Source organism: Macaca nemestrina, chromosome 1 (genome assembly GCF_043159975.1).
Source record: "Macaca nemestrina isolate mMacNem1 chromosome 1, mMacNem.hap1, whole genome shotgun sequence".
Lineage (NCBI taxonomy): Eukaryota > Metazoa > Chordata > Mammalia > Primates > Cercopithecidae > Macaca > Macaca nemestrina.
This window is the reverse complement of record NC_092125.1, coordinates 39371867-39394858: the sequence shown is the minus strand read 5'-3', so window position 1 is coordinate 39394858 and position 22992 is coordinate 39371867. Positions and strand designations below refer to the sequence as shown.

The window sequence follows — 22992 nt, the reverse complement described above, 5'->3', positions numbered from 1 at the left end:
GCTGTAACCTATTGCTCCTAGGCTGTAAACCTAGAGAGCATATTACTACGCTAAATACTGTGGGCAATTATAACACAACATGAAGTATTTGTACATCTAAATACATCTAAACACAGAAAAGGGATAGTAAAAATATGGTATAAAAGATTTAAAAAAAAAAAAAGGTACACCATATAGGGCACTTACCATGAATGGAGCTTACAGGAAGTTGCTCTGGGTGAGTCAGAAAGTGAGTGGTGAGTGAATGTGAAGGCCTAGGACATTACTGTACAGCACTGTAGACTTTATCAACACTGGACACTTAAGCTACACTAAATTTATTAAAAACATTTTTCTTTCAATCAATCAATCTTCACAGACTCTAACTTTACCTTATGAACTTAAAAAAATTTAACTTAGACTCTTTGGCAATAATGCTTAGCTTAAAACAGACATTGCACAGCTGTACAAATATATTTTCTATCCTTACATCCTTATTCTATAAGCTTTTTTTCGATTTTTTCTTTTTTACTTTTTAAAATCTTTTGTTAAAAGCTAAGACACACACACACACACATTAGCCTAGGCCTGCAGAGAGTCAGGATCATCAATATCACTGTCTTCCACCTCCATATCTTGTCCCACTGGAAGGTCTTCAGGAGCAATAACACACAGGGAGCGTCATCGCCTATGATGACAATGCCTTCCTCTGGAATACCTCCTGAAGGACCTGCCTGATACTGTTTTACAGATAACTTTTTTTTAAGTAAGTAGGAATCAATTGTAAAATAACAATTAAACGTAAATACACAAATCAGTAACATAGTCATTTACTGTCGAGTACTATATACTGTACATAATTGTATGTGTTCTACTATTATATGATTGACAATTCAGGTTTTATTTACACCAGCATCACCACAACCATGTGAATAATGCATTGCACTATGATGTTAAGATGACTATGATGTCACTAAGCCACAGGAATTTTTCAGCTCCACTAAATCTTATGGGACCACTGTTGCATATACACCAGCCATTGACTGAAATGTCATTATGTGGCACATGACTGTATATAGATTCAGCAAAACCATAAGCTCTTTTGAATATAATAACACACATTGGGGAATACATTAGTTTTATTTTTTTCTTACAGATAGCATTTTTAGAGGCCTCTGTCACCCTACTCAAATCTGTGCTTGATAATCTCTAGGCTTCTGTCATCCTAGACTTCCCTTCATCACCCTGGGAATCAATCTCCTCCTTCTCTCCTCCATTGAAACCCTTGTTTCCATGAGTATCACGTTCTTCTCTTTCTTCAATTATTTCCTTATTTTTAGTGACTCACATTCACCAGTAACTTTTTCAAAATGGATATCTAAAAATATTGTGATTCCATCCTAAAAAACCATTTTTATTTGAGCTAGGTATAGAATTCTATCTTGGAAATTATTTTCCTTATGAAAGTTTCAGGAACTTCTCTATTTGTTACTAACTTTCAGTGTTGCCATTGAGAAGCCCAAAGCTATCCTGATTCCTGTTTCTTTGTAGATAAATTCCACCTCCTTCCTAATTACCAGGCACTTTCAGAATATTTTTTAATCTGATGTTCTGAAATTTCATGACGATTCACCTTGGTGTGCTTGCTTTCCATTAGTCATGCTGAGTTTTCAGTGTGCACTTCATTATTAATTAAACTCATTTGTTCCCTTTTACCTCCATACCCACCTTCTATCTCCCTGCTATAAAAATTATCATTAAAGTAAAATAAAAATTTTAAAAATTACGATATATTCAAAATGTGCCTTTGATTTGAATGTATTTTCACAAACTGTATGTTTTGTGTGCATGTAGTTTTATGTAAATGGTATCATATCACAGTGATTCTTTCTTGTTTTCACTAAAATCTATGTTCTTAAGATATCTTATGTTTCATGTGTACACAGTATTTGTTGCTCTGTGCTACACAGGATGCCACAGTACACACTGCTACATACTACGCCATGGTATACACCAAATGTTTTACCTATATAATCTCCCAGTTATAGACATCCAAGTTGCCTCCAACTCCCCACAACCATGAAATATGCTGGAAAGAACATCCTTGCATCTGTCTCAACACATCTTTTAAACTGGCAATGTGAGTCTTTTGGTTCTGGGAACATTTCTTGTATTTTTGTTAATTTTTTCCTTTCCATTTCTCTGTTCTTGTTATAGAACTCCTATTATAGTTAAAAATTGGATCAATCCTGTTTTGTTGTTCTATTTTCTAGGTAATTTCACCAATTTTATATTCCAAACATTTATTATCTTTATAGTTTTATTACATTCTTATATTTTTACATTATTTCATTTTTATATTTAATGTAAATTTACTTCGTAAAATGAATGTACACTTTACATTAATTTCCAAGAGCCCTTAACCTCTAAATGTCTTTTTTTAATTTATTGGTCTGTTATTCCATAAATGAAATGGTTTCTCTTCTATCTCTAATCGTAAATACAGCTTTTAAAATTGTCTTCTACTCTGCATTGTTCATATTCCCTCAATTTCCTTTTTTTATTCATGATTTTGTTTTTTATTCTTTCATGTTGGGCATTTTCCTCAAATGCTGATGATCTCTAGATGTGTGTTCATATTTAAGAGCATGGCACAAAAGCTCATTGGCAACTCTGTATGTAAGCTTGCAGCTTGTGGAATGGTGAGTGTAATGGGATGACTGGAAGCCCCCCAAAAGATCTGTTCACATCCTAAGTCTTGGAACATGTGAATGTTACTTTATTTGGAAAAATAATGTTTGTAGATTATTAAATTAAGGATGTTCAGATAAGAGATCATCCTGGCTTATCAAAATGACCCTAAATCCAATGACAAGTGGCCTTAGAAGAGCAAAGTGGAGGGAAACTGCACAGACATTGAACAAGAGGCAATATGATCACAGAGGCAGAGACTACAGTGATGTGGCTATAAGCCAAGGAATGCCTGGGGCTGCCAGAAGCTAGAAGAGGAAGAAAATCAATTCTCCTTTAGAGCCCTTGGAGGGAGCACAGCTGTATTCATCCATTTTCATGCTGCTAATAAAGACATACGGAAGCCTGAGAAATTTACAAAAGAAAGATGTTTCATGGACTCACAGTTCCACATGGTTGGGGACACCTCACAATCATGGCAGAAGGTGAAAGGCACATCTCACTTGGCAGCAGACAAGAGAAGAGAGCTTGTGCAGGGAAACTCCCTTTTATAAAATCATCAGGTCTTGTGACACTTAATCACGAGAACAGCACGGGAAAGACCCACCCGCATGATTCAATTACCTCCCACCGGGTCCCTCACAACACCTGGGAATTGTGGGAGCTACAATTCAAGGTGAGATTTGGGTGGGGACACAGCCAAACTATATCAATGGCCCTGCCCGATTTTGGACCTCTACCCTTCAGAACTATAAGAGAATAAAGTTTCTCTCACAGTTTTAAGCTGCAGAGCTACAGTAATTAGTTGAAAGCAGCCACAGGTAATTAATATAACGAGTCTCACCAAAGATGATGAGATGGGAACCTGTTTCTCTGGTCTCCCCCAAATATCAGTATAAATTTGTCCCTTCTCTTCAGACAGACAGTTTCCCAAGAGAGGAATCCTCTCAACTCCTACCAGATTGCTATGTTTTTAAGAGTCAAGCAGGAGAAGTGGGCTGGACTATGCCCATTCAGTTTGTAGACTTTCATTTAGCCCTTCTGTTTTCAGTACAACATATCAACACTACCCTCAGGTGTACCTGATGGTACAATTCCAGGCTTCTCTGATTCCACATCTACAGAGATTAAGTCTCCTAACTTTTGCTAGGGTGGGGGTTGGGTGAAGCAGATATCTGTCAGCATTGCCTGGAGGTTATAGTGGGGTAGGGCAAGGAGTCTAATGTTCCTTACAAGGACTTTGCATCAATCCTCTTGTTTTTAGCACCATGCCTACCCCAGCTCTCAGACCTACCTGGTGTCTCCAATTCCTGAGCGTTTCTAGGGCTCTGAAGGCTAATCAGTTTGCTTTTATACTGGTATTCCCTAAACAATTAAACTTCAGCTTTCCTACCACTGTCAGTTGCCAATTTTTTCCTATGTTCAAAAATGTTGTTGACATCTCTCATCTCTTGTCATTCCTCTTGTTCCCTTTGTCCTAGTGCCCTTCTTAAAATTTATTTTCTGTATTAGTGGAGTTTCAAGAAATGACCAACTTAGTTCAATCTGCCATGTTTAAACACAAGTACCACCTTATAAATTTTCATTTGAAGAACATATGCCACTCTGACAAAAAATTAAGTTCAGTTTTGCTCAGAAAAATAAAAGAATCTCTAAAATATATCTCCATCTTGGCTATCCTAAGATGTTACATTATAATTTCTTCACACTCCATGACAAGTCCCATTTTTTCATCTTTGCTTACGGTGTAATGTTCCCCTTCCTGAAATGTTCACTCCCATATAGTCTGTGTAATCCTACTACATATTTCATAACCCAAGCAAAATCCCAATCCTTCATGAAACTATCCCTGATGACTTCAGACTACATAGATTTGTTCTTTCCTCAAAACAAATGATTATATCTTGTATAAGTCAGTAAAAGAACTCCTATTCTCCATTTCATGTGTTTGTATCATCTTCTTAGCAAAACATGTTTCTTGAGAGGAACCACACCTTATACTTTGTGTGCTCCTGGCAATGCTTACCATGGTATTGGACACCAAACAGTTGCAGATTTGTACAAAATTCAAGCCACAAATATGAGAGTTGATGCCCAATACACTACAGAGTAAGAAACTTTTGAGGGAAAGCCTGTGTCTAATTCAACTTTATTTCCCTAACAACCAGCACAATGTTTGACATAGGTCTCTGACTGCTGAGTTACTGAATGAAAGCGTGGATGAATAAATGAACTCTCACTAGATATTGTGTTCAGTGTTGTGCCTGAGGTCAAGACTTTTTAATTCCTGAAAATAATCAAGATTATTAGAACGACAGTTCACTACTGTATTCCCAGCATCTAGAAAGCATTTGGCACAGAAGAACTGCTCGGTAAGTGTCTTCTAAATGAAGGTTAAATGAATGAATCTGCCATGAGTCAGGAGGTATTAGTTTACAGTTAGCAGTCAGCAAATGAGTTAAGAAGAGAGAAACATCTGGCTCACCCGGAAAGCACTCCCAGGACTAGGTTGAGAACAAAGAAGGATCCAATGATGATGAGGGGGATGAAGTACAGCCAATTCCAGGTGGCTCCTAAGGCATCATTGGTCTGAAAGAAAGAAAAATGGTTCCTTAAATACTTAAAGCCATCTTCCATAAGTAAAGCTAACATTCCTGCAGCTTCACAGAGAGTGATGTAACAAGCGCAATGCAATACAGTTAAATATTGCCTTACTCCATTCCCAATTTGGCATTACTATGAGTTAGCTCACAATCTCCCATGTACATAATGAAGAACATAGCATCAGCCTCACCATAATATACTGAGTTGGAATATTCTCACACCCTTGCTTAGCACATGGGAAGACAATACAGAAAGGTCAGATACTTTCCCAAGGTCATGCAAACAACCACTGGTTTTATAGCATTTGGTAATGTGGGTTCTAAGCCTCTGCACACAAAATTGGGCAAATTCTCAAAAAGACAAAGGCAGGTTGTGTCCAATCTATTCCACGGATGCTAGCAAAGGCCTTGACAGGATTATTTGGAAGAAATGTTAGGGTCCTCTGCGTCTTGCTCAGCCCTTGACCTGGACCCAGCTTGCTTTCTTCCATCACAGTACAATAGTACAGAGCTGGCCCAGGCCTGGCCCCAGCAAGGCTCTGGCCAAAACAAGGAATAAATCTAGATTTGAAGAGTGATCACTTGCACTCTAATGTTCACACTCAGTGAATTAAAAAATGCCTGCAAATCCATATTCTGGATTCTCATATCACGAACGAGCTGCAAGACCCTTCAATGGTCAGGGATTGAGGAAGAATTATATCTTATGACTTAAACAAAAGAAAGAAGCAATTCTTAGCAGGATGTCTTATTAGAACCTTGAAATAGAGCTTGGGACCCTCTCTAAAAGCTGTACCACTGAACTAAGGGTTCTCAGTCTTCCCTTTGACTCTTCCTCCCCTGACAGCACCTCCAAGTCTTTCCAAATAGTCTTCCTGAATCGCATTTCACATATGCAGGGCTTTGAAATCCCTTCAACCCCCCACCCACTCTCTCACACACAAACTCTAAGACCCATTTGAAACTTACAACAGATATTTTATCTTTACTTCACTGGAAAAACAAGGCCAAAGTCAAATGCCATGCCTAAAACTCACAAGCTAAATTAGTAAAATTAAGACCAGAACTCAGAATTTCTATGGCAAAGTATTTCTTGTCCCTCCAATTTACCTTTTCCCCCTCTCACTACTAAATTTTGAAAACATATTTTGATTCATTGTCCTCATGTTTCCTGTGGACTTCTGTGACATTCTCTTGTTTTCTCCCAAATTATCTCCCATTCAAATATTCCAGTCTGCAGAATATAGCCTCTTACCAATCATGGCAGCTATCACTGTATAGTCGATTCATCCATTAAAAACAGTTTGACTTTTATTTTAAGTTCAGGGGTACATGTGCAGGTTTGTTATATGTGACTCATGTCACAGCGGTTTGTTGTACAGATTATTTCATCACCCAGGTATTAAGCCTAGTACCCAATAGCTGCTTTTTCTTGATCCTCTTCCTTCCCCCACCCTTCACCCTCCAAAAGGCTCCAGTGTGTTGATCCCCTCCCTGTGTCCATGTGTTCTCATCATTTAGCCCCCTCTTATAAGGGAGAACATGTAGTATTTGGTCGTCTGTTCCTGTGTTGGTTTGCTAAGGATAATGGCCACCAGCTCCATCCATGTTCCTGTAAAGAACATGTTCTCATTCTTTTTAAGGCTGCATAGTATTCCATGGTGTATATGTACTGCATTTTCTTTAACCATTCTGTCACTGGTGGGCATTTAGGTTGATTCCATGTCTTTGCTATCATAAATAGTGCTGCAATGAGCATATGCATGCATGTGTTTTTATAAGAGAATGATTTATATTCCTTTGGGTTATAAGCAAATCCAGTAATGGGATTGCTGGGTTGAATGCTAGTTCTGTTTTTAAGTATTTGAAGAATCACACCACTAAAACAGCTTCTAAGGCAATCTCCTTTCACCAAACTTGTGTGTTTTGTTTTGCCCCTACACTATTCAGAGAGAGATAATTGCAATTGAAGCAGGATAAAAGTTAAAAGTAAACAAGAAAACACTTTCTGAATGGGAAGGGACAGATGCAGACACCTGCCAATTTCAGTGTGTAAGATGGAGCTCTTTGGTTCAATCAGGTCTGGTCAATTAAATACAATCAGGGAAGATGTGGGCCAGAACTCAGAGAAAACTGTTCCTGAATATTAGCAGAAAGATGCAGAGGAACTAGATGCCAAGAGTTGTGGAGGGTTTTAACGGAGGTAGGAAGCCATTTTCTCTGAGTTTGTTAAGACATGGACCTTCCCTATGAGCTGAAAAATTAATTGCAATGATATTTGTATAGCTAGCTCTGTGTTTATTATTGATCACAAATCAGTCCTTCTGTAAGGCTGGCTAGCTCTGATGGTTCACCAGTAGAGTTCCAGATTAACAGGGTTTATTTACTCTATGGCTTAGCCAGCGGCCAAACCCCCCAGCACCGCAACATTCCTTGGCAAGAAAAACTGAGTCTATATCCAGCACCCAGATAGGACTTTGTTGCCAATAAACATTAGCAGGTATCAGCAATAGCAATGATGAAATTGTGACTTTTAAGATATTTTTGTTCTTAAATAATTGAGCTACAGTTTGAGGGTGGCTCAGAGCAATTTCACATGGGTGACTACTTGCAAGGGATGCTGTAAAGAGGATGTCCAAAATTACATTGTTCTCATTGCTAGAGATCTGTAAGAAGTTAATGTATTTTGTGGAAAAAGGGCTTCTGTAACCAAAGACATTTGGGAAACACAGCAGATTATACTTTCTTCTGAGCCTCTGACGAGATCCACAAAAAAAGAACATTATTTACCTTGTTTACCCCATCATTTCATAGACACTTTTGATCATGGAACCCTCATTTTCAGAGAAAATCTAGTAACACATCAAGGAATATAGTCTATGAAATATAGGAACTACAATGGGTCAGAATCTGGAATGTGTTTCTCAATTCTATAAAAAACCATTGATGAGCGGTGTCTTTTGATTCAGCATTTTGTGAGTATGTTTTGGTGCTGCTTCAACCTATATTCAGGCAGAAACCTTAACTGTCGGCTCATTTCTGTATCTGGCACCTAACTAAGGGTTTGGCACACATAGATGGTCAACTAATCAAAAAATGTCCACGATTCTAATAAGAAGATTCTCCTGTTAAAAATACACTGATACAGTTCATTCTGATAGCCCCCCTCAATCTGTGGAGATTTCTCTGAATTGCCGCAAACATTATCCACTACAGTGTTGGGGCCTGCTGGATGAAAAAGGAGGAGGATGGGAACTAGAAGGAGAAAAAGAATAGCTGGGACGACACCAGCACCAGCAAGGCCCTAGGGGTTCTTGAAGATGACTGACAGCTTAAAAGATTCTTTTGGAGAAAGTAGCTTGACAGCTCCTGTAGGTTATCACATGCCTTTTAATAGGCTTGCCCCACCCTCTCCACACCTTGCTCCTCTCCCTCCTGTTTCATTCTTCCTGGCCAGGTGGCTTCCACTCCCCTTGCATGCTTGTCCATGGGTCAGTGACACATCCGGTAGGACAAAGGGACACACCTCGGCAGGACGCAGGCTAGCAAAGGAATGCGTGCTTCCCTTTTTCAAAATGGCACGGCTCTTTCTGAGGCCAGTTGGGGCTTCAATCTCCTTCTGATTCATCATTATTAAAACAAAATTGTCCAGTGTAGGAGAAACAACGACTCAAGTGTCCTTTGAGATTAAAAAAAAGCAGCAGCAACTGACAACTCGAGGCAGCAAGTACCCAGAAAGCACGTGAAGTGGGAGTCGGGGTGAAGTTGCCAGTTCAACAGTGGAGTTGTGACTGTTTTCTTTCTCGTGGTGTGCACGTTTCTGTCTCAGCAGGAGGTGCAAGAGAGGAAGGTTGCCGTGAGTGAGAGGGAGAATCACTCATTCTCTCTCTACAGCATTCCCCCAGCTTCTGTGACAGAGTGGCAGTTCTCACAAGCTCCTTTCATGTAAGACTTGCACTCTATTTTCCCCAGCAACTCTTCCTTCAGGAACACGGGACAGCCATGCTAAGTACTCCAATCAAGATCCTGGCCCCACGAGAACCTTCACAACCCAGGCCTCTACTGTGGAGCAGCTAAGGGAAACCAGGGCCCTCCCTACAAAGAATGCTGCCCAGAAAATGCTAGCCCCTCCATCCCACACCACTCATGCAACACCTACTATGAGTCAGGCATCACAGAAGAGCGCTTCTGTTTGGTCAGTGTCCTCTTACATGGGGCACTGATGCTCCTCCCATCTCCCAACACCCTCCCCACCCAGCTCTTCCCTAGACTGGCATGCTGGCTGCTTTCCATCTTCCTCACCTGCCGATCCCCTGAGTGACACACACATGCACACGTGCGCACGACGAGGGTGATGACAGACAGAAAGCAGTTCGGGGGCGGCAGCCCACCTGCACAGGAGTGTTCAGCGGGTACCAGTCCTGACATTGTGGGAATGTGTTCCTTTGGGAACCTGACTGATGGGGGTGGCGAGCTCACCCACTCCCTGTGTAAACAGGCACACATGGCAATTATCACATTAATCTCCAGGGGATTGGGGGAGATGCTACAAGGTAGGGTGGGAGGAGGATTGGAGAGAAGGATGGAGATACAGCAAGCAGGAGGAAAGGGGCCCCACGGGTCCCCTGAGCTGAGGCTATGTGAGCAGGGCCCAGCCCCCAGCCCCAGAGACAGGTCTCTAACGGGGTTCCCCAGGGCTCCATGGAAAACATTCTCCCTGTCTGTGCACCCTCTTCACAGAGCAGCTCTAACCTGGGAGGCTGAATTGCCTATGATTGAGTGGGAAGGCTGAGTGTGTTGGGGCTGGGAGTAAGGCAGATGCTGATTCCATGGTCCTTTCAGAAGCAAAGGGTCTCTGGAAGACACCTGCTCCAAAGGCTGGCAGCAGCACCTGCTGGTTAGAGCAGGGCTGGCCTAGGGAGGGTTTCCTCCACTGCGCACTGCCAGCACCTGTGGACAGACAGTTCTGTGTGATGGGGGCTGTCCTTTGTGTGCCTTAGCAACATTCCTGACCTCTACCCATTAGAGGCCACTAGTACTTCTCCAGATGCAACAATCAAAAATTGCCAGATATCCTGGGGGGCAAGGTGACTTTTGATTAAGAACTGCTATACTCAAGGCTCCATCTCAAGGAGAGATCTTCGGCTTCCTTAATTATTAACCGAGCTCGGGTCAGGAGATGGTTGGAGCAGCCAACATAGGCTAGCAAAAAAGCCAGGGCATTCATCCCTCAGAAGCATCTGTCCAAAGCCTCTGCTGACCACTCCCAGGGAAAGGAAAATTCACAGAGCAGCGAGTGGGGAAGGAAAGAGGTCAAGGACTGATTCAATTGCTTCACACCTTCCCTCATAGCCACACATCCGGTCTCCTGCACCTCACAGGCCAACACACCCTCCCTTAGGCTCCCATTTCCTCCAGCACCAAGTGTGACAGCTCCTATCCCACCCCGAGGGACTTGGATTCCATGTCTTAGAGTTGAAATGCCATATTTTTTATTCAACACACTCATGGGCCACCTACTATGTGACAAATACTTTTCTATGATTTCAGGATGATGAGTAAGACAGTCTCAGTCCCAGTCCTTTGAAACTTGTGATCTAATGGGGGAGACACCCATGAAGCAAGTGCGCACACAAATGTAACTTTAACTCTGGAGTGCAGTCAGTGCTATGAAGGGAGCACAGGGCACTGGGGCAGGTGGGCCTGCATGGTCCAGGAGGTTCAGAAAAGGATGTGCTGAAGCTTCCAGGGAAAACAATCACATGGGCGTCTAAGAAACTACCTTGGCTGAGACAGCAGAAGCCAGAAAGGCAGTGAAAAGGTTAACTATGAAAAGGTTAAATATCACTGGACAACCAGCCTCCAGATAACCCTAAGGCTTTCCTCATGTCCCTTCCTAGGCACTCTATCTCCCACCCCAAATGTAACATCACCCCAACTTTTAGAACAATCACTTAGATTGGCCTAATTGGAAATCCCATCTGAACACTTCCCTGCATGTGCTAAGCCATCCACAGGAATCAGCCACCCAGGACAGCCCTCTCCCACCCTGCTCCTGCCTTCCTCCCTGTCCGGCTCTCACCAGTAAGGACGTGGCAGGTTCTGTGGCACTCTCGCCCATGTCTCATCCCCCAGCTGCTACATAACTGTTGGCTGCTAATAACTCACACCAGCCTCACCCCTGTACGCTTTTCAGATGCCTTGCCCTTGCCTGACAGACCAGCTTCACCTAGAATGTTATTCCTGCCCCTGCTGGTGATGATGGGGGGCTATAACAGATAACGACCTAATGTAGAAGTTATCAACGGCCCAGCCCTTTTGCCACTGGGTAAGACAACTGCTGTGGTGGAATTCACACTTTGGGCTGCCCATGGAACCAGGCTGAGGCTTTGCCTAGTTTTTCCCTTGACCTAATTCTGCTTCCCTCACATATCTACGGGTAACTCCTAAGAACAGTCCTTCATTAAAACACTGCCACAAGAAGCTCAATTTCACAATCAGTTTCCAGGGAATTTGATTTAAGGCATCCTATCAGGGTTTTGATCACCATACAAAGCTGGCAACACCCCTCCCCTGAGTCACACCAGTTGGACGGTGTTTCTACCTCAAAGCCACTGTATGAGTCCTCTGACCACACCACATTTTAGGAAAAGGATACAATGTACAGCATACCCCACATGTCACTGGGCAATTAAATGCCTATAATGGGTTTCCTGCAGACTAGGAAATCCAGTCATACTCTTGGAAGAGGATGATGAGAACAAGTCATCCAACTCATCATTCCATAGAAGAAACTGAGCCCCAAGGAAGCCCCAAGTTGCTTGGATCCCTGAGGATCCAAGCAACTTATCAGCAGATCTGGGGCCACAATCTAGAACCAAAATGGGTCAACTTCTTGCAAACCCTTGACTCTTCATGCCTGCTTTAGTTCCAGAACTCTTAAAAGCAATCCTACCCATACCATTACCACCTTCTAGGGAAGAACAAAAGACAGATAGGACAGACACCACTAGGATCTTGCGCCAGAAAAATGAAAGCTGTCTTCTCAGCCCCCAGGCAAGAGGCAAAGGTTGGGGAGCAGAGGAAAGAATGAGGACCTATAGCTCCTAGTGAAACATAAGCACCTGCTGCCACCCAGCCAGGAGGCTGAGCCTGCCAGGCCCAGGAGCAGGGTGTTTCACTGGAACTTGGAGCCCTGAGTATATTTAATAAACACACTAAGTCTCCCCACACAAACAATCTCTGGAGGCAGCATCTGACTTAGCCGGGGCCGTTATGAGTAAGCAAGGCTTCCCACACATTCTGGTCATTCCGAATCCTCTGGTCTTGATGCAGCCACCATCTCCCCGCTGCCCAGAGTGTCAGTGATTGTCACTGAGGATGCAGCAGTGCCGTAATCCAGAACCACATTTCACGACCTATTCTTCCCCTTCTTTTGCCAGCAGGAAAATGCAGCAGAGTGTTTGGCAAAGAGGAGTATCACAGAAAGAAACACTCCTCCTCCCAACCTACAAGCAGCCACCCGATGCTACCCAGACCAGGGTCAGGAGCTCTGGCCAGGCAGCTGCAAGGGCAGGCACGGCCCACCCCAGATGTGGGCAGCCCTCACCACTGGCACTGGGCAGGCAGGTACCCGTGTGTCAGTGAACACCCATCCACGCTCCTGGGAGGGCAATTCAAGAGCAAACAGCGGTGCCACATAGGACTATGAAAGCTGCTGTGGCAGAGTTTGCAAAAGTGGGCACCTCCAATATGGGCAGGGCTCAGGGTCCTATTGTGCTTAAAATCCCTCTGGTTAAATCCTAGTAATTCCAACATGGATGTCATGTGATGTTTATCCCAACCCTACCCTCTCCTTTCCTGAACCCTGATGCAGAAGCCCAACTGGGAGATGCTGGATCCTCTTAAGAAGGTCTTCTTGTAACTGCTGGGGCTGATCTGGGTTACACAGGGTTTCAATATTCTGTTCTCTCTACTTTTCTGCATGACTGAAAATTTCTATAATAAAAGTTTTAGGGTTTTTTTCCAAAATAAAATTAGTTTATTTAAATAGTTCTGGGTCATGGGTGAATTTTAAAAGAAATCCTTTTTTAGTCAAAACAGGGAAAAATGTTAATAGTGATAACCTGTGGGGGGAGTGAGGGGGTAGAAATGAGTTATTCCTAAAATTATTTTTATACTTTGCAACTTTCATGCAATAACAAAGTGTTGTTTCGGGGTTTGAAAAAACAATGATTATTAGAAAAAATTAAAAAGAAGGCCCTCTGCAACCACAGCCCAGGGTGCTGGAGAGGCAGACGATCTGGGGGGGCCAGGACAGAGGCAGTTGACCCTGTGCTGGGCCATCCAGGCTGGGATCCTGCTTTGCTTTGGGAAAAGGCCAGTGTGTTGCTCTGACACCACCCCCACCATATGCAGATTAGCCAAAGCAGGTGAATTTGAGAGAGTTTTAAAGAGAACGTGTCCAGTGGTGATGAGCTAAAGCGCATCACCCCTTTGCCCCTTCTACAGTGCTTGCTGATAAGAGATTTGTATTCTTTAAAGAGGGGCAAGCACCAGAAAGGGCTCTGAGAACAAGAGAGGAGGTGAGTATCAGAAAAGCAAAAGAGTATAGGAGGCTTCATATATCCTCTATTGTGAATGTTTTGTGCAATGCCCATCCTATTCCAGAAAAAGCATGCTGGATAATACCAAGGTAACCTCTCTTCAACCAGTCCTTCTCTGATTCTCCACTTTGTCCTATGGTTGTCAGGGATCAATCCTTCTGGTCGCCATCATTTATTGCTTTTCCTGATGTTCCCTTCTCCCTCTCACTAACAAATCACTATTTTCCACTCAGTCTAATATAAGTACTCTAACCTACATCGTCTTACAGATTTTAGAGCTGGAAGGAACCACAGAATCTTGCACAAACCCCTCATTTTACAGAAGAACCAAGGTTCAAAAGCCAAGTGACTGCCAAAAGATACTCCACTCATTGGTTATGGAAGTAGAACCAGAATGCAGGACTTCTGACCTCCAATCCACTCTGCACAGCTCTTCTGTTCTGTCCACTCTGTTTAGCACCTAATTATACACAGCCCTGTACCCTCTCATTATTTTGTATATAAGTAGTGTTGCCTTAGGCCAGGCACAGTGGCTCACACCTGTAATCCCAGCACTTTGGGAGGCCGAAGCAGGCAGTTCACGAGGTCAGGAGTTCAAGACCAGCATGGCCAACATGGTGAAACCCCGTCTCTACTAAAAATACAAAAATTAAGCCGGGTGGGCGTGCCTGCAGTCCCAGCTACTCAGGAGGCTGAGGCAGAAGAATCACTTGAACCCAGGAGATGGAGGTTGCAGTGAGCTGAGATTGCGCCACTACACTCCAGCCTGGGTGACAGAGCGAGACTCAGTCTCAAAAAAAAAAAAAAATTGTGTTGCCTCATTATCTCATTTGAAAGCTACCTGAGATTGAAGACCACAATTGTCTCTCATGTCCTCTGAAGGTTAAGACCACTGATATCAGACCTGCAAACACTGGCATTTAATGAAGATAGGAGCAAGGATAGATATGTCATGTAAGGCTTCCTGAGACTGTACTTTCACCCAGACATGAAGTGGAAGGTGGATTCAGTTTGGCCAATCAACAGAGGAAGATATTCCAAGGAGAGAGAAAGAGGTGGGAATGCTAAGACCACAGAGGGCTGCCTTTGGTGGTAGCAAGCAAGGCAAGGTAAGGCCTGAAGGATCAGATCATGGAGGACCCTGAATGGTGGCATAAATTGTTTGGTTTTGCTCAGTCCCTGTGAACTCTTCCTTCTGTCTTCTCTCTCCTGTCCCCTTACTCCACCATTACAAGTCCTCTCATACTTGAAAACACTGTTAAGCCACCGTAAGGTTTCCCCTAAACATGTCATTCTACTTCACTCCAGAATTCCCCCAGCAATCAGGCACACCTCACAGTAGCATACATATTCATTCAACACTTTTGAGTGTGTACTCTGCACAAGATGAATGAGAAAGGAAAAACAGTTCTCAAGGGCTTTAGTATCCATAAGAAGGCTAAGTCATGAGTACAAATACCTATAATAGAAAACAGAACATTAAGTGCTGCACTCAGGCATTTATTTCCACTTATTTATAGACCTTCTTTATATGTGTTCTGTCTCTTTTACATATTGGTCCTCCATTCCCATTAGGGCTGAATGTTTCTTAAAGACAGAACTGCATCTTTATTTCTGTGTTCACTCTACCAATGCCTAGAATATTACTCCGCAAACAGGAGATTCTCGATAATGTTGTTTACTAACAGGAGATTAGAAACCTGCTGGCATTCTTCTGCTTCACAAGCCTATATAAGTTTCCTTCTCTGGAAATAAATATATCACCTGTAAAATGTCATCTCTGTTGACATACAGCAAGTACACTTAGCTAACTCAAATGTTCAGCACAGCCTATAAGAGCAGACGCTCAAGAAAAAAGCTTCAGATAATCATTTTTCATGGCTTTCCTTCTTCCCTCCCCAATGAATTCTGAGTAGAAGGTGAATTAATTTATCACTGAACATCTCTGTTTTAATTAATGATTGTGTATCAAACACTACGTAAGTCTGGTTAGCCCCACTGGTTTCCTGAAGAAGCCCCAGGACAGTTAGTTTCGCTTATTCTGTGGCCACAGGAAACACTCCTATTCCTTAATAAAAACAGGTTGAAAGCAAGGAACCATGGCTTGTAAGTCTTTGTATCTCTGGAACCCAAGATAGCGTCAATGAAAGACATGCTCAATAAGTCTACATCAGCGTTGATGGAGTGATAATGAAATGTCAGTCCTACATGCCTATCCATGACCTGAAGGCCTGAGGGTACATGGGTGAGTCGCTCCAAGATGGCCCTACGAGGTCAGTTTCTCATAGCACACTGAGCTACAGATGTGCACAAAATATCCTCCCCTCATCTCTTTGACAGACCTTGGGGACAGTCAGTCCCCAGGCTGGTCACTTCCACTTGTAAGTAGCCTCATCCACTTCCCTTAGTGCCATATAATTGTTATTTATAGGAATCACTGTGTCAGGCGACCATCTGTGAGTAACACTGATGCCAAATTCCTCCCTTCAATAGGTGCCTGTATCAGACAACAGATGTGGGGTTCCTTCCCACTCAGACTCCATATTTCTCATTCTGCTTCTCCTCTCTCTCATGGACTCTAACTCTCAGGTTTCAATTCTGCCACTCCCAACCCCCTTCTCTTTTCTCATCTCTTGATTTGTACTCTCTTATTCACTCTCCTGCTGGCCCCCTAGAAATTCATCTTGGCTCTCCTCTTTCCCCAAAGATACACAAAACTCATTCCAAATGAGAATTCCTATTAGTTTGGGGCACACAAGGTTAAAACAAAATAGAGACGATAAAGTAATCATGTTCATTGTTTCTCCAATCTGGGAAACATCGGAAAGAATCCCTTTTTACTTTGACCACTTTGCATAGCTCTCTCTGCCGTTCATTAGGGTGGAATGTAGGAAGAGCGGTGAAGATGGGAGAGCAACACAAGAATGCACATAAGCTGTCAGAGGGTAGAGCCGACCTAAACCCATTCAGACCTCTTTCTGGAAGTACTAAGAAGACATAATTAAAACATCTTTATCTGAACATTTTCCTGTCACTTAGACCCTAAGGCTCCATGTAACAAAGGGGAGAAAAATAATAATGGTTTCCACTTGTTAAGCATCTACTCGGCTGGGTGCAGTGGTTCACGCCTGTAATCCCAGCAGTTTGGTAGGCCAAGGCAGGCAGATCACGAGGTCAGGAGATCAAGACCATCCTGGCTAACATGGTGAAACCTTGTCTCTACTAAAAATACAAAAAAATTAGCCAGGCGTGGTGGCAGGCACCTGGAGTCCCAGCTACTCGGGAGGCTGAGGCAGGAGAATGGCACAAGCCTGGGACGCGGAGCTTGCAGTGAGCCGAGATCACGCCACTGCACTCCAGCCTGGGCGACAGAGCAAGACTTCGTCTCAAAAAATAATAATAATAAATAAATAATAAAAAAAAAGCATCTACTCTACTCTAAGCTGGACATTGGACCAGGTGAATAGCATACATTAATCTTCACAACCACATGCAAGAGAAGCGCTATTGCAATTGCACATGTAACAAACTATTAGTTTGTTTTCACACTGCTATAAAGAACTGCCCAAGACTGGGCAATTTATAAGGAAAGAGGTTTAATTGACTCACAGTTCAGCACGGCTGGGGAAGCCTCAGGAAACTTACAATCATGGTGGAAGGGGAAGTAAGGCACCTTCTTCACAAGGAGGCAGGAAGGAGAATGCATGTAGGAGAAACTACCAAACACTTATAAAACCACCAGATCTTGTGAGAACTCACTCACTATCATGAGAACAGCATGGGGGATACCGCCCCCATGATTCAATCACCTCCACCTGGTCTCTCCTTTGACATGTGGCGATTGTGAGGATTATAGGGATTACAATTCAAGATGAGAGTTTGGGTGGGGACACAGTCAAACCATATCACAAACCAACAGGCAACAAGAACAACATAACCCAGGCTCAGAAGGCACAGGGGATGTGCCCAAGCTCCCACAGTAAGCATACTGAAGATTCAGAATCCACACCCAGCCTGGGCCTCTCCTCAAGAAGCTATATTGTATTGCCTGGGTTAGAGGGCAAGGGGGTTAGAGACAAAAATAGCAATGTTTTAACTCAGAATGTATTTGAGAATGGAGCTATGGATGCTGGTATTTACAACAATACCAGCGGAGAAAATAGTTTCTAATTTCATATTGTAATCCTATTCCAATGTTGTGTTGTTTCAATTCCTTTGATATCTACACCCTAACTTGGCAATTCCTCCTCTGCTCTGGATGTCAGATAAGGTTGGAAGACTGTCACAGCAAATTCCCTGGCTAGTTGTACAACAGCCATTTTGTTGCCAGGGAGATCTTGTAAAGTGGGGCAAGTGATTCCCAGGCACAGCTGGTTTCATTCTTCAGAGCAGGGGAGAGTTGTCATTTCTAACCAACACATCTTGCCCTGTCTCTCCCCTGCTTAATACCTTGCAATGGGGATTTGCCCATGACAAATGACTGACCCAACCTAGCCTCTCTAGCTCATCTGTCTCTCACAGCATCTGCCTACCTGTATACCAAGTCACACAGTCACACCCAGCTTCTTGCAATCTATGCCATATTCTTTCCTATGTCTAGTACCTAACTATTGCTCATGTTGTCCCCACTGCCTATAATGTCTTTCCTACCTTTTCCAGCTGAAAAGCCTCTGCTCAAACCCTGATTGAATGTTACCTTCGCTAAAACACCTTCCCAGAGTCAGTCACTCCCTTATGTCCTGCACTGAATTCCACCATACCACTTAACTGCAACATAATCATTGTGGGCTGGTATGTTGTTCACTTCTACAAGGCTTGACACTCTCAAGAACAAGAAGCAGGTTTGGTTTATCTGTTTCTGGCCCAGAACCCAACTCAGCTCTCAGTAGGTGCTCAGCAAGTGTTTATTGAATGAATAAACAAATAAGCGAATAAGCTGAATGTATGGCTCCAATTAAATCTGAGACAAGCAGAAAGGATGAAAGACAGAAAGACACACAGAAAGAAAGACATACAAAAAGACAGAAAGACAGACAGAAAGAAAGAGGTGATTAGAAAGATTTCCCCAAGAGTTAATTAAGTGCCTAGGGTTTTGTTTTTTTTTCCCCACCACTAAAATGGCAAAACTAATAGATGATTAGAGGGGCTTTATCAGGGATTATCACTTAATAAGCCCTTCCCAGGTATATCTTGCCACAAAGAACTTCTAATCCTCTCTGAAGAAGAAAGTCTCTATCACTCTTATCTCAGATGAGCTCAGAAAAGATTAAAACAAAACTGGTAGACTCTGCTTTCTCATATAGTTACAGTCTCAACTGTGAAGCTGGGTCTAAGCGACAGGAGAGACTTGACTCATCATGAATGTGGACTGTGGTCCCTGTGGAGCCCCAGACAAAGATTGGGAAACTCTCCCTGATTTCCAAGTAACAAGAGGAAACCACTTCTCTCAGGGATGGGGTGGGGGGTGGTCATATCAAAGAGGGGAGAGGGCAGCCTCCTTGGAGAAGGTTCCAAAAACAGAGGCCCTTTGCTAATGGGCATTGCTACGGAACGGTCCGTTAATGCTGACAGCACCAGCCCCACGGCATTTGGGCCTGAAATTGACCCTGGTTCTCTAGATGGCAAGACTGGGCAAGGCTAAACTTGAAACTCTCACACCCCAATCTGAGGGTTCTGCCTTCTTCAGCTGTGTCAACCAGAGATTGTAAAGCCTCAGTCCTGACAATCCCCCTCCCTCCTCCAAAACAAGTTTCATGGTCCAAATCCTGGCCATCCATCAGGGCCTTTCTTATATTCCACTGGGGTGCACTGATTCTCCAACATCCAAGTAGGGCTGCTTCCTCTGACGGGTGCTCCAAGGGTTTTTCAGGTCTGCTTTGGAATTCTCTGATCCCCATATTAAGGTTCAGCCCCCATCGATTCTCTTGACAAAATCCTAGAGATTTATTTAGTCTGGAAGATATCAATTTCTCTAGGTCAATTCTGTGATATTCAGCATCAGGTCAAAATATATTGGTAATAAGAGTCAACATGTTTTGGAGCAATTACTATATATGTTTTGACTACATGATCACATTTCATCTTCTCAGTAATCTGCTGAAGCAGAAACTAGTACTATAACCTTTTCCTTTGATGACAAAACTGAGGCACAGAATGGTTAAGTAACTTGCCTGAGGTTGCACAGACAATGACAGGTCAGGACTATATCCCTAGCAGTCTGACCCCAGCACTCTTAACCAATATGCCCTGTATGTGGTACAGTATCTGAAACCTAGTAAATGCTCCACAGACATTAGATATTAATATTATTATTTAAATAGGTTAAGCTCAGTTCCCCTTAGGCAATTCTTGGCAAAGAAAGAAAAAGAAATGCATAGGTCATTACTATTTATATTCCTGTCATCTAAATATTTTACTTGCCATGAACAAGGAGTTGGTTGTATACCTTGAAATCTCTTATTATTTGTAGGTTATTACAATACTTATCACCCCATATAATAATTACTTATTTACTGTATCTTTTGTACAGATCTGTGAACTCTTAGAGGGCAAGGTTTTATATTTCTCTAAGTAGTACCTAGCACAGTGTTTCACACTGAATAGGTGCTCAATAAACATCTGTTCTATAAATGGATGAATGAGCTAATCAAATAATTTAGAATCAAAATGCGGAGGAATATTCCAGCCACAGCCAAATCAAACTGGGTAAACATAGTCTAGAGCAGTGGTTCTCAGAGTGTGGCCCCTGGACCTGCAGTGTCAGCATCATTTGGGACCTTGTCAGAAACGTACTTTCTTGGGTCCCAGTGCAGAGTCCAGATCAGAACTCTAGGGCAAGCTCAGCCATCTATGTTTTAACAAGCCCTTTAGGTGATGCTTGCTAAAGTTTGGAAACTACCGTTCTAGGAAAAAATAAGAAGTCTACCATGAGTAGCTTTAGCTGCTACATTGATGTATTATATCTAGGAGTAAAAAAAAAGAGAGAGAAATATGAGGAAGGAGAAAGCTTGAGGTTGAGTGGGGAGGAGGAAAGATGACAGAAGGCTGTGGGGAGAGATGGAGAGGGAGGAGTAGAGGAGTGGGTGAGAAGGAGATTGATTCACCTTGCAATTGACTCTGAATGAAATGGGTTCATGATATCAACTGGGTGCTGCCATAGCAACAGGTACAGCCCCTCCCACAATCCCTTCTCTAGGATGACCAGGCATCAGACACACCTACGCTGAGTCCTGAACCCTGCAGAAGGATGTGAGTTTCAGGAGTTGGAAAAACAGGGGGAAAGCTTAAGGGAGGATCTTCCCACATGGGCTCTGGCCCCAGTGGGGCTCCTGGAAAGGCGGCTTCATAGCATAAAGGTAGAAGAAAGCGGTTCTGTCTCAACAAGCAGTGAAGACATATCTGGCTGAAAGTCAGTGTAGAGGTGCTGGGGTGTGTCCTCTGAATGCCAGGTCATACCGTAACCAAGTCTGGCTAGGATGGCATGGCTGCCCTGTGGGACTTCTTACAGGAAAGAATGATTGGCTTATGAGGAAAGGGAGAGAGCCCATCGTAGAGGCAGGATTAGAAGCAGAGGAAGGCACAGCGAAGTGGGGTTCAGAGAGCAGGGATGGGTTACTCAGAAGCCAGGTGAAGGGATGTACCTGGAGAAGGAGAACAGAAGCAGAACTCACACAAAAATTCAAGGTTGGAGGCTCTGATAGGCTCCTGTCTCTGTGGATAATGAGGAGCAGGAGACTCACAACATCGTCACTGGCCTTTGCTGGAGCTTCCAGGGCACCCACAAGGCAAGCACACACGTAACTGGCCTCCCGAATAAAGCCAAGATGGGGACTGCAAGAGGAGGACGTTGAGATAAGCCAACTGCACAATGCTCTATACGCTCGATGGAAATAACTTAGTAAAAGCGAGTTTACAGCCAATTAGACATTAAAAGTAAGATATAATTGCTGTTGCTATGTTTGTTTCTAAGAAGAAATGTGTTATGATTAGACTAACAGGCTAGTGTTAGAATTCTGAGCAAACTGCGTGGAAGACAGTCTCGCTTTCTCTCTCGCCTCTTGAGCGAAGCAAGCAAATGAGAAAATGCTGAATCAATAAACTATGGCTATGTTCACAGTATCTGCCCTTAGATAATCTTTGTGTAGCCTTGAACCCTTTTGCAGAGGAGAGGAGAACGTGCTGAGAGATTTCTCATACCTGATTTCTTCTAATCCTCATAATGACCCAATGAAGTCATCATTATCACCCCCATTTTACCGAACAGCAAACTGAGCTCAGAGGTGTGAAGTGACACGTAAGTCATAAAATGAGAGCTAGGATTCAAAGCCACATCTGCCTGACTTCAAAGACCATGCTCATTGACCCACAACCAACGGCATGATCTGTCCACATTCATGGAAAGGGGTGCAAACAGGTGGGCCATGAATTACCCAAGGTCTGTGTTGCCTTCTCCAGCCAAAACTGGGTAGCTAACTAAACAGGTTATCTCTGTGAGACATCATACGCTAATGGGAAAACCCTGGCCTCACCTCTTTCTTCTTTGTTCTGTGACATTGGGTAAATCCCTTAACCTCTCCATGCTTTAGTTTCTTAATTTGTATAATGGGAACGATAATCCCTATCATGGGATAGCACTTTGAAAATTACATGTGAAGTACAGTTTGAGGCCAGGCACGATGACTCATGCCTGTAATCCCAACACTTTGGGAGGCCAAGGCAGGCAGATTACTTGAGGTCAGGATTTTGAAACCAGTATGGCCAACTTGGTGAAATCCTGTCTCTACAAAAATACAAAAATGAGCTGGGCATGGTGGCAGGCGCCTATATTCCCAGCTATTCAGGAGGCTAAAGCATGAGAATCACTTGAACCTGAGAGGTAGAGGTTGCAGTGAGCCAAGATGGTGGCATGGCACTCCAGCCTGGGTGACAGAGCAAGACTCCATCTCAAAAAAAAAAAAGGTATAGTCTGATAGTTATTAGTAATTCCCCTCTCCACCTCTCTGCCTACCATGGTATTCACTGTGCAGTTCACTTCTCTGCCCCTTAACTGCCTCATCTCTACATTGCATGAATTAGAAACAGTGCAGCTAAAACACTCCGCTCAAGCTATGGAA

The 22992-nt window shown here is 43.2% G+C and overlaps 1 protein-coding gene across 13 annotated transcripts in view; it reads right to left on the bottom strand.

The window, feature by feature from the left end:
- LOC105484537 (calcium voltage-gated channel subunit alpha1 E) overlaps positions 1–22992 on the bottom strand; it is a 492953-nt gene that overhangs the window by 152069 nt on the left and 317892 nt on the right. For all 13 annotated transcript variants that reach the window (XM_071076614.1, XM_071076570.1, XM_071076587.1 and 10 more), the window contains one exon: positions 5156–5259. In XM_071076614.1, coding sequence (XP_070932715.1) covers positions 5156–5259 — 104 coding nt within the window. The remainder of the gene's footprint in view (positions 1–5155; positions 5260–22992) is intronic.